The sequence below is a fragment of the Ambystoma mexicanum genome, chromosome 3p, assembly GCF_040938575.1.
Source record: "Ambystoma mexicanum isolate Mex_15411 chromosome 3p, UKY_AmexF1_1, whole genome shotgun sequence".
In the NCBI taxonomy this organism is placed as follows: Eukaryota; Metazoa; Chordata; class Amphibia; order Caudata; family Ambystomatidae; genus Ambystoma; species Ambystoma mexicanum.
Genome location: NC_090925.1, coordinates 720,128,550 through 720,146,883, shown reverse-complemented (window position 1 = coordinate 720,146,883; position 18,334 = coordinate 720,128,550). Strand labels below are relative to the sequence as shown.

At 48.4% G+C, this 18,334-nt stretch overlaps 1 protein-coding gene across 1 annotated transcript in view; it reads right to left on the bottom strand.

Moving 5' to 3' along the window:
- The window catches only part of KDM3B (lysine demethylase 3B), a 2,029,046-nt gene that overhangs the window by 936,825 nt on the left and 1,073,887 nt on the right, over window positions 1-18,334 (bottom strand). The window contains exon 12 of the mRNA XM_069651588.1: window positions 13,423-13,530. Within this exon, the coding sequence (XP_069507689.1) occupies window positions 13,423-13,530 (108 nt within the window). The remainder of the gene's footprint in view (window positions 1-13,422; window positions 13,531-18,334) is intronic.

The window sequence follows — 18,334 nt, the reverse complement described above, 5'->3', positions numbered from 1 at the left end:
TAAGTATGTCTGTTCAGGCCGTAAACATAAAACTCCTGTGTACCATGGCTCAATGTTTGGCTTGTGGTATTGCCTGTTTTGTGAAACACTACAATAAATGTGTGCTTTCCTAACTGCAAGAGTTGGGGGAATGTAGTGGAGCATTGTTTTTCTCAAAATTCATAGAAGCCATTGCCATACCAAGCCAACCATGTCCACCACATAACTTTTTTTTCGGTCATTTTCCTGATTTTTCAGCAAACTATGGCAATTTCCCCTACCTAGTTGTTACCCGACCCGCGCAAATCACCCCTTCCTAAACTTGTAATTTTGTCTACTTTTCAGAAATGTATGCCTTTCTGTCCTCCAATTCGGTTTTCCTACCCTTTTCTTTCATTCCGTCCATGCATGTCCAATTGGCAAAAATGGCCAAAAACGCCTCTCACAAAACGGTTGATAACCACATCAAAATACATTTTTTTTGTTTCCTCTCAACCTGTTCTTGAAAGCCAGGAAAATGGGGAATTCAGCACAGAAAACAATTTGTTCCTAGCTCTTACAAGGAAAAAACCACAGGCTTCTTTGTCCATTATTTTGTTGCCATTTTTTTAAAACAAAATAAACACAAAATGTTCGCCCTTTTTGGATATTATCTCTCACCCCTCCCCCCCAAACCCCCCCGCAGCAACCTAGGATTCCTGGGTGGCGTTAAGACCGCCTACATGTGGGGAAAAAAGGGCCAAATTTGTCAGAGATATCTCATGTAAAAAAAAAGTTACAAGGCATTGAATGGAGACATACCGAAACCATCAAAAAAGGCCTTGGCACTGGGGGGGGGGGGGGGGGGGAACCCATGGCACTTAAAGGGTTAAACATCTTGAATTTGTGTAGGGGTAAGGAGAGGATGAGGGTGGAAAAGTCCAGCACAACTCTCAGGCCTGCCTGGTTCTTATTCCTAATGGCGAAAATCCTGGAGTAAACGCCCAAGCCTCGCTGGGAGGCTGGGACTTCCTCCACTGCCTGGCTCTCTACGAGCGACCGGATCGCCAACCAGAAGAGTTACTGTCCCAACTTGAGGGAGGAGAGGCTGGGATGGGTAGGCAGTAACCCGTGGATACTACGGGGAGGATCCAGGGATCCGCAATATTCCGATGCCAGAAATGTGCATGGAGAGCAAGAATGCCACCCACTGGAGACACACGTGGACCCGAAGGGATGTGTCTTGCCTTCTCTCCCTCTGAGGCTGTCGCGGAGGAGGGGGACTAGAAAAAGCCCTTGCCCCCCCACCCCCTTTTTTTGTTGCGCCGATTTGGAGTCGGCGAGCGGTCAGGCTGCCTGGATCTCAGTTCCTGGAAGCCCAAGGAAGCCTCCCTATGTACACCCCTTGTCAGAGCGCTGCTGTGACTGGGTGTACGATTTGATTTGTGCGTGGTCTTTGTCAAGATGGATAAAGACTTGGCCCTCTGAGCTGTTTTTCTTCTTGTCCAGCTCTTCCTCCGTGGTGGAGTGGAAGAAGCCCCCCATAACCCCCCCCCCTAGAACGGCAGGTCTAATATGCGTTCCCGGACCACCGGGTTGAATTTCGTTGCAAAGGGCCAGGCTGTCGTCCTCATGGCTGCGCCACCAACTTCGCCTCAGCCAGTCCCGCTTTAAAATGGGATTGGCTCTGCATAGGGAGTTCCGGGAGGAAGTCCACAATTTCCAGCCATAACCTTTGGTTAGCGGCAGCCAGCATGGCATCGGCGTTGGCCTGATGAAGATGCAAGGACGTGTTGGAATACAGCTTCTTCCCGTACGCCTCCAAGATGTTCTCCTTGCCTAGCAGATTTGCTGAGGAGGTGGCAGAGGATGACTGAGGATTGGAGTTTAGCGATGCCGCAGCAATCACCGAGGAGTGTGGCCGAGGATGGGCCGATAGCAAGAGTATTCCCCTCCATCTGCCTGTACTTGGCATCCAAGCGTCGATTGACCAACTGGACAGAGTGGGGCTTAAGCCAACCACTCTTGGCCAGGGAGACTACATCGGTCTGCAGTGGAATGCCTGTTTTGGTAGGGGATACAAACTGGGTAGAGGGAGGCTGCTGGAGCCGCTGCATACCGTGCCCGTACCTACACCGAAGGAACCTGCCCTGCGCAAATGAAGGATAGGCTGTAGGCCATGTACCTGGTTGAGGCCAGTCCCACCTCGACACTCGTTCTTCGCCGAACTCCTCGAATGGCGTCGGACGGGTGCCGATGTCTGGCGCCACAGCCATTTTGTCGAGCTGCCTGCCACGTGCCTGCGTCGTGTTGCTCAGCGGGCCAAACCTCCTCCAAGACTCTTGAGTGTGGATCGAGAGGACTACCCTCCTCCTCGGGCCTAGAACCGGTAGGTGTGACACCCTCTACCCGTGGGTCGGTAGAGCTGCATTTAGGCGCCCCCTTTGTCGTATTGCTGGTACTAGTGCGTGCCCCCTCGGACATAATGCCGGTAAAAGGGCAGAGCCCCTTGGGTGTAGACCCGGTCAAAGAACCTTCTGGTCTCTCAACATTGTCACAGGGAGGATCCGATGATACCACGGCCAGTAGGCCGGTTGCTGGAGCAGCCTCTGTGCACGTGCTGGTACAAGGACGTGAGCGGTCCCTCCCACACGGGTGAGTCCTTGGGAAGGAGTCTCCTTTGCGGTGTGCTATGGGAAACAGGCCTTACCTTGGGGCTGGCTCGATTTTCACAAAGTTCTTAAGGTCCTATGGAGGTGACTTCTGGAAGAACTGCACCTGGCTAGTATGTTCTTTAGCGACCTCGATGAAAGGGCGTTGCACTCTGTACAAGCTTGCCAACCATGGTCTGGGCCAAGGCAATGTAGGCAGAGGGCATGGGGGTCTGATGTCGCAGGATGGACACCTGCTGAACCCTGTGGAAGTCGACATGCGCCGGGGAGGAGCGTGACGCCTGAGGACTGAGCAGCTGAATGATAAAAAAAGACCAAGAAGAAGTATCCGCGCATGGAATTACATGACCGAAGTCAAACCCAGGAGCGCTGGTGAATTCGGCCTGTTCTTGTCTACGCGGGACTGAGGTGCAGCACCAGAGGGCGTAGTTAGGGCAGCGCATGCTCCCAGGGCCGCACCTGCGCGCGCCTCTAAATTTGAAGGGGAAGAAGAGTTTTTTCTGGTGAAAAAGATTCCATCTCCTGTCCCTTGGAAGGGACGTCCATGCAGTATGGAGGAAAGGGGATGGGAGGTAAGAGTACACAGTGTATTCGTTAATTCAATCTTGGATGGTGGAGAATTGTCTCGAACTCAATGACTGGACAGAAGTTATGATCATTGGCAGTTGATCCCAGAATACCAATGTTTCATGATAGCTGGCTGTAAAACTATTGTGCAAGGCAAGGTCAAAACACTATGTGTCATCCTTGATTAGACAATGAGTATGCGTGCCCAGTGTTAGGGAGATGAAAAGGTTACTTCTTACCTGGTAACGTTCTTTCGACGGGATGTTCCTCCGACGTATTCCTTATCTTTAATACGTGTCCAGCTTGCTGGCCTTGGAATTTTTTTCTGTAGAGGGCGCTGCGCGTCAACGTCCGGCGAGTCGATGTCCTTCGACGGCCACCGTATCGGCGCCGACGTCACCATGCCCATAAATAGCCACGTGCTGCGTCCGTTGCTCAGTTCCGTTTTGTAGCATAAGAAAAGTCATGCCTGAATTGGTTATTGACCTTGAAGGAGCGTAAGCTGCAACCACAGGGAATCACTGCAGGGATGTTTGGGAGGGGCGTTAAGGAATACGTCGGAGGAACATCCCGTCGAAAGAACGTTACCAGGTAAGAAGTAACTTGTTCTTCGAAGGGATTGTGTCCTCCGTCGTATTCCTTATCTTTGATAAGACTCCCATAGCAGTGGCATGTAATTGAAGGCGGGAGTGAGAGTTATGTATCCCTTAGGGATGGACCAAATGTAATACGGCCTTGCCAAATCTTGTCTCTTGAGCAGTGGAGGAATCCAGATTGTAAAATGTTGTGAATGTACGTGCGGACGACCATGTGGCAGCCGCACAGATGTCCCGGACCGGTACCCCTCTTTGGAGAGCCGAAGAGGCTGCGATACCCCTGGTTGAATGAGCCCTGAGATTTTGGGGTGGCTCTTTCCCTGCCAATCTATAACATTCCAGGATGGGCAAAATAATCCACCTGGAGATGGTTTGTTTTGTTATGGGTAGTCCCAACTTGTGACCCGAGTATCCTACAAACAGTTGCTCTGCTTGCCTGATCCTAGCCATTCTGCTGATGTAAAAGCTGAGAGCTCACCTAGGGTCCAGCCTATGTAGCCTTTCCTCCTCTTTCCCCGGATGGGGAGGAGGGTAGAACGAAGGCAAGGTCATTTTCTGAGTAATATGAAATTCAGAAACCACCTTTGGGAGGAAATTAGGCTTCACCTGTAGGACAACTCTGTCCTTGTGGAAGATTGTATGTGGGGGTTTACAGGAGAGAGCTTGTAGCTCGCTCACCCTCTTAGCAGATGTTAGTGCTACCAATAGGACAGTTTTAAGCGTGAGAAATCTCAGCACGCAAGAGTGAAGTGGTTCGAACGGAGTGCCCATTAAGAAGTTTAAGACTAAATTTAAGTCCCATAAGGGAACCTGGAATGGTTTTGGAGGGTAACCATTAGTTAGTCCCTTGAGAAATTGTACCACTAGAGGAATTTTGAAATACGATGGTTCCTCCGCAGTGCGCTTGAAGATAGAAAGCGCTGCAAGATAGCCTTTTACAGTGCCCACTTGAAGGCTTGAGTTTGCCAAGTAGAGTAGAAACGATAACACCGTTGGTGTACCACATGAAAAAGGGTCGATATTCTCTTCCCTACACAGCTGCAAAATTTGTTCCAACGGCAGCGGTATAAAGACTTTGTTGCCGGTCTTCTGGCCGAAAGCAACACCTCCATGACGTCATCAGGGAGATCCCAATCCTTGTACCTCAACCTTTCAGAAGCCAAGCGTGAAGGTTGAGGGTTCTGGTGTCTGGATGGAGAACCTGACCTCCCTTCTGCGAGAGACGATTCTCTGAGTGGAAGACGGATTGGAGGACAGATGGACATATCTAGAAGGTCCGGGTACCACGTTCTCCTGGCCCAATCTGGGGCAATTAGGATCAAGGTTTTCCGGAATCTTCTCAACCTCCTGATCATTTGAGGAATAACAGGGACTGGAGGGAACGCGTAAAGGAGTGGAAACTCCCAGTCCACTACGAACGCATCTCCTAGAGCTCCTCTCGGGGGAAATTCCCTTGAACAGAACAGATCGCACTTCTTGTTGTTGCTTGTGGCGAACAGATCCACCTGAGGGGCTCCCCAAGGGGTGAGGATCTCTTGAAGGACTTCCTGAGCTAGCTCCCACTCGTGGGAGACTTTGCTCTACCTGCTCAGAGCGTCCACTGTCAAGTTCTTCTCTCCGGCTAGGTGGACAGCCGATAGAGAGATTCCTTCTTGGATTGCCCAAAACCAGAGCTGCATCGCCTCTCTGCACAGTGGCAGTGATCCTACGCCGCCTCTTTTGTTGAGGTAGTGCATGGCCACCGTGTTGTCCGTCATTATCAGGACATTTCTCCCCTGTACTGATGGCAGGAAAGCTTTCAGCGCTAGTCTGATTGCTCTCAGCTCTAATAGGTTGATGTGTAGTCTGGACTCCGATGGAGACCAACGACCGCTGATGGTGAAGTCGTTGGCATGGGCTCCCCACCCCGTGAGCGAGGCGTCTGTGACTACTGTTATCTCTGGCCATGGTTGCCAAAACAGTTCTCCTTTCAAGATGTTCTCCGGATAGGCCCACCATTGAAGGTCACGGGCTACCTTGTCCGGAATCCGGAGATCATCTGTCATTCTCCCTGAGAATTGCGACCACTGACTTCTCAGTGCCCACTGAAGAGAACTCATTCTCAGGCAAGCCTCTGGCACAAGGAAGATGCAGGATGCCATGAGGCCTAGCAACCTCAAAAAGTCGAAGGCTGGGAGACGCTGGGCATTTTGAAACTTGGTGACCATCTGTAGAATATCTTGAGGCCTCACCTCTGGTGGCGAGGCTTTTCCCAGGGAAGTGTCCAGGACCGCTCCAATGAACTGGAGTCTCTGTGATGGTATCATCTGTGACTTCTTTAAATTGAGGGAGAAGCCCAGTCTGTGAAGGAAGTGGCAGACATAATCTAGCTGAGCCTGGGCCTGTTCCGAAGATACAGCCCTGACAAGCCAGTCGTCCAGGTAGGGGTAGATGTGGATCCCTTCCCTCCTTAGACTCGCCGCCACTACCAACATCAGCTTGGTGAAGACCCACGGGCGGAGGTCAGCCCAAATGGCAGAACTCGAAATTGATAATGAGAGTTGCCAATTGCGAACCTCAGGTATTTCCTGTGTTTGAGATGGATTGGCACATGGAAATAAGCATCCTGAAGGTCCAGAGATACCAGCCAATCCTGGAGCTGGAGGGCCTGAAGGATCTGAGAGAGAGTTACCATCTTGAACTTGTACTTCCTGAGGAACTTGTTCAATTCTCGTAAGTCCAGGATGGGTCTCAGTCCTCCGTCCTTCTTTGGTATGAGAAAGTAGGGGGGAGTACCAGCCCTTGGTCCTTTCCGCTACAGGTACCGGTACCGGTTCTATGGCACCTTTCTCTAGCAGGTCTATAATTTCCTGCAAGAGGAGCGGATCTGAAACTTTCAGAGAGCTGTTCCCCGGTGGATGACTCTGACGAATGTGTAGAAAGGGTAGGCAGTAACCCTGGGCAACTGTTTCCAATGCCCAATCATCTGACGTTATAGCCTGCCATTCCGTCAGATGGCGAGTTAACCTGCCCCCTACAGGTGTATTGTGTGGAAAGGCCTCAGAGTGGTATGGGGGTGGCTGATGCAGATGCCGAGGGTAAAGAGGCACCTGCTGCTGCTGCAGCCTTAGTACTTTTGACCCGTCCACCTCGGGTGGATCTCCTTTGGCCTCTTTAGGCCGGCTGTCCTCTGCCTTTCCCGAGTGTGGAATAATAGCGAAAGGAGTTTCCTCTTCCAGAGGTTCCTGAGGGGCGAAAAGAAGGTTGGTGGATAGCATCTCCTAAAGATTTTGCTGCTGCTTTAGAAGTCTAACTTTTCCAGACTGTCATCAGCCTTTTTCCCGAATAAAAAAGAGCCGTCAAAGGGCATATTAAAAAGTCTGGCCTGTACATCTGGAGCAAAGCCCGACTTTCGCAACCATGCATGCCTGCGGATTGATGTGCTTGCCGCCATGGCCCTGCTAATACTGTCAGCGGAATCGATTCCAGTTTGAAGTGATTCGCACATGGCATCCTTGACATCTTTAATAATGTTAAGGAAGGCTTCCTTTTCCTCTCCTTCGGGTATGCAGTCAGCCGCTGATGAAGCACACTCCCATAGTGTGTGACTGAACCTGGCGAGCGTACAGGTGGCGTTGATGGACTTCAACGCCATACTACAGGCAGAGAAAACTTTCTTCGCCATAGAATCGTACCTCTTGTCATCTCTATCCTGTGGGACAGTAGGGTAAGCGGTCCTACTGCTAGATGAAGTTGCTGCTTGAACCACCAGCCTCTCTGGAGTCGGGTGTTTTGATAAGTATTCAGGGTCAGCAGACGCTACACTATACTTGGTTGACAATCTTTTATTGACTGCGGGGATAACTTCGGGAGTTTCCCAATTAGATGCAATTTTCCTTTGTAAGGCTGCATGGAAGGGGACAAACGGGTCCTCCTGTGGGCCTTTGTCTAATATATCTGTTAGGTCATCCTGTTGAAAAACAGGTGAAGGCGCAGACCAACCCATAAACTCAATAATTCTTGCCATCAGGGTTCTATAGGGTGTTTCGGCATGTTCCCCTGGGTCTAGCTTAACAAATTCCACTTCTGGGGAAGTGTCCAGCCCACTTGCCTAATGTAGTGACCCCTGTAGGTCCTTCAGCCTTCTTTCCTCAGAAGTGAAATCCTCTGCAATAGGCAGTGTGGTCCTCTGTAACCCGAATGTTTCCTGGTCAGAATCTCCCCCCTCTTCATAAATTGAAGAAAGTCCAGGGTACTCTGACCTCTGAAATGGAGTAAAACCCATCTCTAAGGCAGGAGCCAAACTCGTCATTATTGGACGAGAAAACGTCGATGTCGTCGACGCCGATGTAACAGGCTTCGAAGGCGCTGAAAACGGCGTCGAAAAAACTGGAAGGGGTCTCGAAGAACTCGAGAGGATCGGGATCCTACTCGAGGGCATCAACGACAGTCTCGGCGTCGTGCCGGAGGCCCTTGAAATCACTGTTGGCTGTGGAGTGGCCTTGGCCCTCTCTTTCATCGGCGTCGACGATGGCGTCGAGTCGATCGACGCGTCGAGGAACCCTTTGACAACGGCGCCGATCCGTGCGAAGTAATCTTAGACGACGGCGTTGAAGACGGTGCCTTCTTACCCGATGGCTCATGGCGCTCTTGGGTGGAATGTTTCGCTGGGTGCTGCGACTCGCGGCGTTTTGATTTTTTGGGTTTTTCACCCGGGGTATCACCCTCAGCTGTCTTTGAGGGGGACGAGGCCGCGTTCTCGAAGACGCTTAACATTTTCTTTCTGAATTCCTCCCACTCAGCTTGAGAACTGTGTTTGATGCGACAGGAGACCCTTTCTGGGGACACAGAAGACTAGGAATGGGACCTTCGACGTCTTTTTTGAGTGTCTTGATCTCGACGAATGGTGGGAGCTGCTTCGAGATCTAGAATGGGAATGTTTTCGACGGCGAGGAGACGGATCCCTCGACTCAGCCGACGAAACTTTCGAGGTGGTTTTGGCTGACTTACCCCTCTCGAGCTTCCCCTTGCGCTCCTTCAAGGCTTTCGCCGTCATGGACATGCAGTCCTCACACTCCGAACAATGGTGCTCGGATCCCAAGCACCATAAGCAGATCCTGTGTGGATCTGTTATTGACATTTTTTTTACCGCAGTCTCGACATTTCTTGAAGCCGGATCGCGGCGTCGTCGGTTCTGATGAAGAAGCTATCCAGAACGATAAGGTATATTCGAGTAGAAATAAATAGTTATCCTGAGTGAACTGAGCAACGACGTTCCGAGGCCCCACGAAGCGCGGAAAAACAGAACTGAGCAACCGAAGCAGCGCATGGCTATTTATGGGCATGGTGACGTTGGCGCCGATACGGTGGTCATTGAAGGACATCGACTCGGCGGACGTCGACGCGCAGCGCCCTCTACAGAAAACATTTCCGAGGCCAGCAAGCTGGACACGTATTATCAAAGATAAGGAATACATCGGAGGACAATCCCTTCGAAATATCAATTCTATGCTTGAACACCTCTTAGTGAGACAACCAGCACTGTTTGCTTGGCTTCTAGACTTGTTCTCCTAAATGAGGAGAATCTTTTCCCCCTTATTCATACTTTTTGCTCTGACAATGGGAACCCTGTTCGTTGTGTTTTTACTTTATTTTATGGAGACAAGCTTTCCTCCATACCCTTTAAAAAGGCATTTGTGTTTCACTTTTGCAGCACAAACCACCCTGCAAGTGCAGTGTTGCTGTGAGCCAATGGATAATTATATAATCTTTAATTTCTCCTTACGAACTACTGCTCTGCTTTGGGGCTCCGAGATTAGAAGTGTCCCTGGACTATCCTGAGGACTGACCAGTTCTCCAGTGGGCTACCTCAGTAGAACCGAAGCCATTCTACATTCTAAATAAAGCATTTTCCTCCTCCTGTCCTCCATAGGACAAGTCTCTTGGTATCGTTCCATTCCACAGCTTTTTGGTTGTCGCACCCGAGCAGTGAAACTTAAAAGTTAAGAACACATCTGAACTTACAAGTAACTTTGTTGCATCTCTTCTTTGGAACATTTCACCAACACAAGTACTTCACATGCATCAGATACATACTGGGAAGAAGCATTCTGACTTTTGGGCACAAGGCCCCAATCTTCATAGGTATTGCACTTCTGAAGATGGGGAACATTTCTTGTGACTTGGTTCCATCTTCCTACATACATACTTACCTTATATTATTAATTGAAGTCATTGAATGCAAAGTAGAACATATGGTAATCGTATATGTTTATTATTGAGTGTTGTGTGATATCACCTGCTTGTTTCATTTTCTAGTGTGTGGTCTGGGCCTAGAATTAATACAGTATTTTTGTACATGCCCATCTAAATTGAATTATTGGGTGCTTCATTTTGTGGATTCCTTAGGGACCCCTGCCCCCACCCGCCCCCCCGCACACTCCTGAGAATAGTCTTCACCGTTATCCATTGTTAACTTGATTGAGTTTTGGCAAGCTTCTCGAGTTCCCCTATTCACTATAGCTAGGGTGGCCACCTAAAATCTGTCCACCAGGCCAGATTCCAGAAATCCATCTCAACTGTCTGACGTCGATCTCTTAGAAAATGGGGCACGCTCCTGAGGCCTGCTATGACCTCATGGTGTGACGCAGTGTTAGGCAAGATTTGCAGTAGTACCCTTTGGGTACACGACAACAACCTTGACCTCCTGGAAATAGGAACCCAACATTTGGTATAAGTGTGTACTACACAGGTTGGTAGCGTGATTGAGCAGCCAGGCCCATCTCAAGAGGGGTCAATGTGAGCAGTAGGGGAGTTACACAGAGATCCACAGTGACAAGTATCCAAATAAACTCTTACACTCAAGGTTTCTTGATTAAACACTTATTAATTTAATAAATCCGTTTTAATAAGCCTTCTTCAGAAGGGAGCAATATAGTACGACGAAAATACACTCCAAAATACACACTCCTAGTTTCTCTAAATCAGCAAGTACCCATTTGGGATGGCACACGGACACTTCCTACACCCTCTGATGACTTAAATAGCTAGGACACTGGACATTAATACATCACTGTTGCATTTAGAGCAATACTTAGGAGCAGGTCAAAGAAAATGGTTCTTAGAATAAAACAAGAGATCACACAAATATTCTGAAGCAGGTAAGTACTTTTGAACTCCCCAATGCAGAGCAAGTTAACCATTTCCTGGAAGGAAGGTAAAAACACACATTCAGGAGGAGAGAAGAGTCCTTCAGGGAGCCAGGCCAAAGTCAATTGGGCAAAAGTCTAGGTGAGCTGAAGCACTTCTTGTAGGTAATTAAAAGTATTGCAATGTTTTAGAAGTCTTTGTAGAAAAAGTAGAATCAATGTAGGGCCACAAGCTGATTAGGTTTGTGAAGTAAAGAAGCTGTAAGCAACTCTACAAAAGCAACAAAGACAAGACTCAACCAAGAAAGTGAGGTTACAAGACAAGAGTTAAGTTCTCTTAGACTGTACATTACCTTTTGTTAGAAGAAATGGTTCCAGCTGGCTTCTGTTCCTGTGTGGCTTTGCAGATCCTGTTGGTCATGTGCCTCAGTCATGGGGACAAGAGGGAGGACTTCTGGGGACTCATGCAACACAACAGGATGCTCGGCAACAGAAAAGGACAAACTTCTATTCAGTGGCACTTCGCGGTTTCAGTTCCTCGCGTCTCAGCAAATAGCACCACCACGGACTCTTGGATACCACTTTGGACGTTCCCCGCATCTGAAGTTCAGCACTCTGTTGAGGTGGCTATGGCTTGGTCAGTCCTGGTTACTAGGAGTGCAGAGGATCTTCCAGCAGCTTGGGACGACTTAAAAGTGATGCACTCCAATCGGGTGTTCCTCTCGTTGGCACTTCGTTCTTGCAGAAGCAAGGAAGTACAGCCAGCTCAGAGAGTATCTCCAGACGAGTTCACTTTGGAGTTGATTGGTCCCACCAACGCAAGGGGAGAAGTTGTCCTTGCAGGGCTTATCTAGTCAAGGTGAATTCGGAGCTTCAGAACAGCTGCAGGGCTTCACCGGGCAAACCAACGGTCCAGGAGTTGCAGCAGGCGCCTCTTCCAAGTTATTCTTCGGATTCCTTCGTCCAGTGATCACCTCTGCCTTCCAAGCCAAAAAGCCTCGCCTTTTATGCAGGTTTCTCCCATTCATTCCAGCCTAGCTGTCAATCACACAACAGGGTGGTTGTCCTTGCCGGACAGCCAGCTGGTCAATCCTCTTGAGGTGCATTCCTGTAACCAAGGGGATTAAGCACAAGGGCGTTTCGGGCAGCTCCCTCACTTCCTGCCCATGCCAGACATACTGGAGCCAGAGGCAGGCTTCCCTCTTGAATCTCGCCAATGACAAAATGAACAAAAGGGACTAATCCTGGTTTGGCATGCAGAGTAAATCTCAAGACAGACCTTTCCAGCAAGAAATGGCGAAAAAAAGACGGGGGCCATTTTGATAAAAATGGCAACCAAGCGTGCTTAACTGCAGCTGCAAATGCAGCCCGCGGTAAAAACTCCCAATGGCAGTTAAAAGTAAACCACTGCCAACAGTCATTAATTGTAGAAAGGGTAACATAAAATTGTTACATGAGAAACTAGACAAAGGGGATACCAAGTAACCCCTCCAGCAACCTCTTCTAAGATAGTGTGTGTTGGGTCTAGAAAGTTACAATGTAAGTAAAGTCCATTTCACTTCACTGCTTTTGGAAGCTGTAGTTTATCCAAGAGAAGGCATTTAAACCTTCGGGAAATCTGAAAGACTTCCGTGTCACTGCAGGGAAGGTGCTGTGTTACACAATATAAAAGATGATGCCTATGGAGTTTGTCAGACTTCACATCCAAAAGAAACAGTTCAAATCACATTAAAATACATGAGAGAGTTGGAAAAAAGGGTCTCACTCTCTCCAGGTTAAACATAAAAAGTCCTAAAATCCAGCAAAGTTGCTGGGGGTCTCTAAGGTAGAGAGGAATTCGCACATTTCTGAAAATTCTCCCCAACACTCAGCCTCAGTGCCCTCATCAAGCCAAGTCAATAACTTTCTGTGTTGTCCCGGAGTGTCTTGTTCGAGAAGGAATGGGAGATGGAACATGAGTTGACGTATTCTGGAAAGTAGTAGTAGATGGCCTCCAGCGGTGGAGCTAAGGGAGTCCGACTATTGGTTGTTGGGCAATAAGCCTCAAAAAACGGCAAAGCGAACACTAAAGTGACTGCAGTTTCACATTTTAATGTGAACTGCCTTAATGTTACTGAGGACTCCCAGCCTACTGACAGGGAATTTTCAAACAGCACTTGCATTTATGAAAGATTCAACGGAGAATGGATCAAATGAAGGATTGAATGTGATTCCATTGATATTATGAAACGTTTTTGTTGTTCTATTTACCAAACCGATGCATTGTGTATTTTTGTGGTCAAGATATAGTGACTTTCAAATACTTTGCACTTCTATAGTCTTTGTCGAGTATACAGCCATCCAAGCAGTTAGATGTTTAGCAGTCGGTGGTCTCCGTGACAGCAGGGTTTAACGTAGAGTCCCATCCAGTAGAAAAATAAAATATTGCACAACCATCAGACAATACTACAGAAAAAACAAAATAAAAACTAGTGAAACAAGTTTTAAAAGGAAAGCACTCACCAGTGCCAGGGATGATCTGGGTGGGCATTAAGTTCTCTGGTTCATGAGACTGCCCTTTAGCACACTTCAGCCAAGCAAACACCTCTTCGTCTCCAGTTTCTTCCACCTCTGTAAACACAAATCAGTGCTTTTAATTATAAAGTAAACTGATTTTCACCCTGGATGATACAAAATTGAACCAACAGCAATAGGCAAAGTTGATTTCAAGACATACTCACACGATTATTAATGTACTCTTAGTCCGTAGCTCTCACTACTTGCTTGAAACAGTGCGGCAAGCCAAACTGTAAAACTGTTCTCTTCAATTGCATATCTACAGCTATAGAATTGAGATCACAGTCAGTACAAGTGCATACCTTCACAAACCAGTGAGGCTGCCCCTAGCACACAAATATGGGAAACCAGAATTAGCTGCACCAGTATTTTCCAGTCTACTTATTTTAGATTCACATGAAGAGGCCATCTTATGGTTCAGAACTATTAGCATCTTTACCAAATTTGGAAAGTAGTGGCAAGACCAGCTCGTAAGTAAATAGATGCTAGAATTCCATTAAAACTTATCCCATTTTGCTCCATTCACTAGATGCCATCTTAAGATTGTACTTTATTTTTACAACAGGTTTCATCTGCTCTATTATTTCTCAGTGTTTTCCTTTCATTTTTTAATAGTTGCATATATATAAACCTAAATTGGTCTAGAAAAGCACGGTCGTACCATGGTTCTGGAATAAAATGATTTTTACACAAGACTTGGTGCTGTTGGACCCCAAAACCACTAAAACAATTGCTTTTTTGTATGGCCAATGAGTCTGGTGGCGACATGCACACCTTTATGGCAACGTGGCCTGGCTACACTAAAGGCCACCAAATTGGCTAGAGAGTTTGGGGAAGAAGAGAGTGGAGTTTTGGCAAATGCCAAAATGTTTGCCCAGCTGATTCGATAAGTATGACAGACATGGTTACTGCAAAAATGCTAAAATCTGGGAGTAGCTAGATCTCGGGTCAAGGCTGGTGAAGGCGTAGAATGGTACGATAACCCCAAATATTAGGCAGCCTTTTAGGCTAAAACACATTTAAAAAACGTTTTAAAATGTGTTTTAGGCAAACACATTTTAAAACGTGGTTTCAGATGAGTAAGTCTGTGGGTACTTGCCCGCCCTCAGTCAGGTCTAGAGTTATTACACTATGTTGATTATCCGTAATAAGGGTCAAACCGGTACGTGCTCCACAGGCCCCACACCCCGTGGGTAATGAGCAACGCTGAGATGCCTGAGGGTTCATAGCGCTATATAAATGCAAAATATTATTTTGCCTGCACCCTTGAAGAAGCCATGTATGAAATAGCACTGTCCTGCAGGACAAAATATTTTCTGGAGCTAAATGCTTGCATTTGGTTTAATTTGTATCCATATATCAAATGAATGAACTAAGATAAATCCGCTAAGATTTATTAGTTTCTCTAATCCTTGTATCTGCTTAGATTCACATGCTTTGTTTGCATAGGCTGATATCTAGTGGTTGGTGAGGAGTATTAAATGGTTTCTTTTCGAAGTAGAAAATAAAATGGGACATTAACGTGGAGTTGCCGTAATACTAAACCTACAGCACCATGTACAGTACCCATGATCCTTCACCCGTCAATGTCCTCAAATTGTTATTTATCTGGCCTGATGATGCATGAAGTGTACAGTGAAATGAGTAACACTCAAATGTGGTTTGTGATACTTTCAACTTGCAATGAGGTGAGCAGATTCAAGCATCAGAAAGATAATTACAGGTAGGTAATGTTGGTCTTCTAAGGCTTGCGGATCTGCTTAGAATCACTTGCTTCACATAGACTAGCAAGCAGTACAAGATGATGGTGTTGGGGGTAAAAGGAGGAACAGAAACAAACAGCTGCTTTAACACTGCTTATCCGACCGGTGAATCCTTTCCGGCTCGTGTATAAACACAATAATGCTGTGTGAAAGTATGGACTGAACTCCATGTAGCCGCTTTACAGAAAGATTCTAGTGGCACATTTGCAATAAAAGCTAGGGTAGCTCCCGGTGCAATGTGTTAAGTGCCTTTGGTGTAAATGGAAGTGACTCGTTTTGTAAGGGTGTAACACTGTTGAATACACCTTACAATCCACCAAGCAATGGTAGCCTTTGCGGCAGGATCCCCAGCTCGGCTGCTGAGAAAAAGAACAGATCAGTTTTCCTGAGCGGTTTGGTTTTTATTAAGGTTAGTAAAGGACTGCCCTATGAACATCTAGAGTTTAAAATGCTCTTTCTACCTGATTTTGTGGATTTTGAAAGAAAGCTGGTAGTTCCATGGATTGGTTCACATGAAACATGTATTTTGGTGAAAAACCCAGGTGTGTTCTTAAGACCATTTCACAACTATGTATTGTGACAAAATGTTAAGTCACTGATAAAGCCTGAAGCTCACTTATTCTTCTTAAAGACGTAATGGCTATAAGAAAAGCAATCTTTTGAGTGAGGTCCTTGAGGGAAGCTTTGGGCATTGACTCAAAGGGTGGTACCATGAGCGTACGTAAAACATTGAAGTCTTGGAGGCCACCAGGGGGCGCAGAGATGTTCTGAAGCATCTCCGTCGGTCTCCCTCACTGGATGGTGTTTTTGGGACTTTACCCCCCCCCACCCCCCAAAGTCGACACCTGGACCCCCGTGTGTGCTGGCTGAAGCCCCGGAGCACCCCGTGAGCTAAGTGCAGGGTCCCGGGTTGGCGTAATCTTGGAGTTCCTGCCTAGAGGGCTGTTGGGCGGAATTCCCGCCTTCTTCACTATGAGCCTCAGCCTGGTGTGTCGGCGTCCCGGAGCTGCGCTGCTGTACCTGGGTCTCGGCAGGGCCGAGATACGGACTACCCTGTGTTGTGTTTGGGACGGAGGAGGCGGCGATTGGTGTGGAGTGGACCGTCACCCCCCCCCTTCCGGATCTTGGGAGCTCTGAGGCAGGCCCAGGGCGTGTGGCCGAGTTCGCCCGCGGCGGAGAGGAGCAGCGGAGAGCCCTGCTGGCCTTGGTGCCTTGCGTGCACCCCCTCATCGCAGGCCTGTTCGGAGTCTGGTGGAATCTGGCGGTGGGGTGCGCCGCGGCCCCCGCCACCAGTGGAAGACTGGTGAGCGGGTGGCTTGGGCGGGGAGGCGCTGCCTCCTTGCTGGGGTAATGCGCGTTGTCGCAGCTGGTGGGGCCCCATTCTCCCTTACTTCGAAGGGAGAGGGGGATTTGCCTGGGGGTGGAAGGCTCTGCTCTCTCCGACCTTATTGTCTGTGCCCCTGAGTCCTGGTCCTGTGCCCCCCTGGAGCTTGCTGGGGGGGGGGGGATGGGGGATTTGGGGACCGCCCCTGAACTTGGAACTGAACAGGTGGGTCCTTGGGATATTAACTTCTTTCGGCAATACCATTCGCTTTGGATATCTTCGCCCATTCTGGCAGTTGCCTTGACGGCCTCCTGCCTTGCCCTGCTGAATTCTCCGACCTGACCTGCCTTTGAGACCTGGTCCTGTTGCTCTTTGGTGAAATTCCCGCCCATCCTGAGGGCTCAGACCCAGTCTCTGCAACGATTCCGCCACGCCTCGGACAAAGACATGGCGAGAGGTGCAGCCACCAGATCCGTTGCAGCCTGTGCGGATAGACGCCCAAATGGTCAACAACATGAAAGCTCTTTTGGAGGAAATTCGTGGGTTCGGAGCGGATATTGGTAAGAGGCTGGATACCCTGGACAATAAAGTGGACTCGCTGGATGACCGCGTGCAAGCAGTTGAGACACATCAGGTGTCTTTTGATACCTTGGAAGCACAGATGGACGTGCGCTGGAACTGGAACGCAGTGTTAAGCTCACCTGGTATCCACAGGGACGCCACCCAGCCGGGTTACTCGCTGGTATACCTCACTTTTGCCCAGATGTGGTCTGCGGGGAAGGTTCTGCCTGAAAATACAGGAGGACTGTGTTCAAGACTGACCAACCGGGGTAAGTATCCTCCCTCCACCCCCGTATGATTTCAGCCCCTCTGGGGCCCTCTCCTCACCTTGTGGTAGAGTAAGGCGTGCTCTCCGGCCTGCCTTCTTTGCAGGGGCGTGTTGTCTTTCGTGGGCTTATGCGGTCCAGTTACTTCACTTACGCCAGCCCGTTTGATATCGTTCAGGTAGGTCTTATTGCTGTTCTTTAGTATTGTTGCTATCCTGCATGCCTTTCTTTGTATAACAATGTCTCTTTCTCTCTGTTAGGTATGCGGAGATGCAGCGTGGCAAACTGGCTTGGTTGAGCCCCACTGGTAAATGATGGTGCATTAAGAGCGCTATGATGCAGTAAGTAAGCGCTATGCGCAGCGCTGCAATGTCTTGCCTTTGCTAACCTGTGTTTTCCTTCTTTACTTGTAGGTCGCAGTGTTCTTCAGCGCGTGTGGAATGTCGGAGTGGTGCCAGCCGAGAGGCGACCAGCCAGGTAAACCTTTTAAGCAGTTCGTAATTTGCAATGTCTCTTCTGCTTTCTTTAATGTTGCCTCTATCTTCCTCTTTCAGGTCGTTCTGTCCGGGAGGTGTGCAGATTCAAGGAAGCTGTTCTCATGAGCTGCGAGTAGCTAAAGGTGAAGACTGCAGGTTTGCTGCTGCTAATTATGTTCCTTTTGTCTCCCTGCAGGTTCTGCTTCTCTGAGGTTCGAGGGTATAGCTGGACACGGTAAGCGTCACGTTGCAAACTGCAAAGTAACGCAAAGTGTGTTGTCTTGCTCGGGTGTGGTTTAAATAGCCCCAACAAAATAATCCAGGAAAAGTAGTCCCTAGGCTACCACACCCAAAACACTAGACCACATAGCTTGGTTCCTAGCAACCAAGCTATGTGGATGCCTCCATGTTGGCTGACAACACAATAAAGTAGTTCCCAAGCACATTGTTTTTCATGGTGTATGAGTC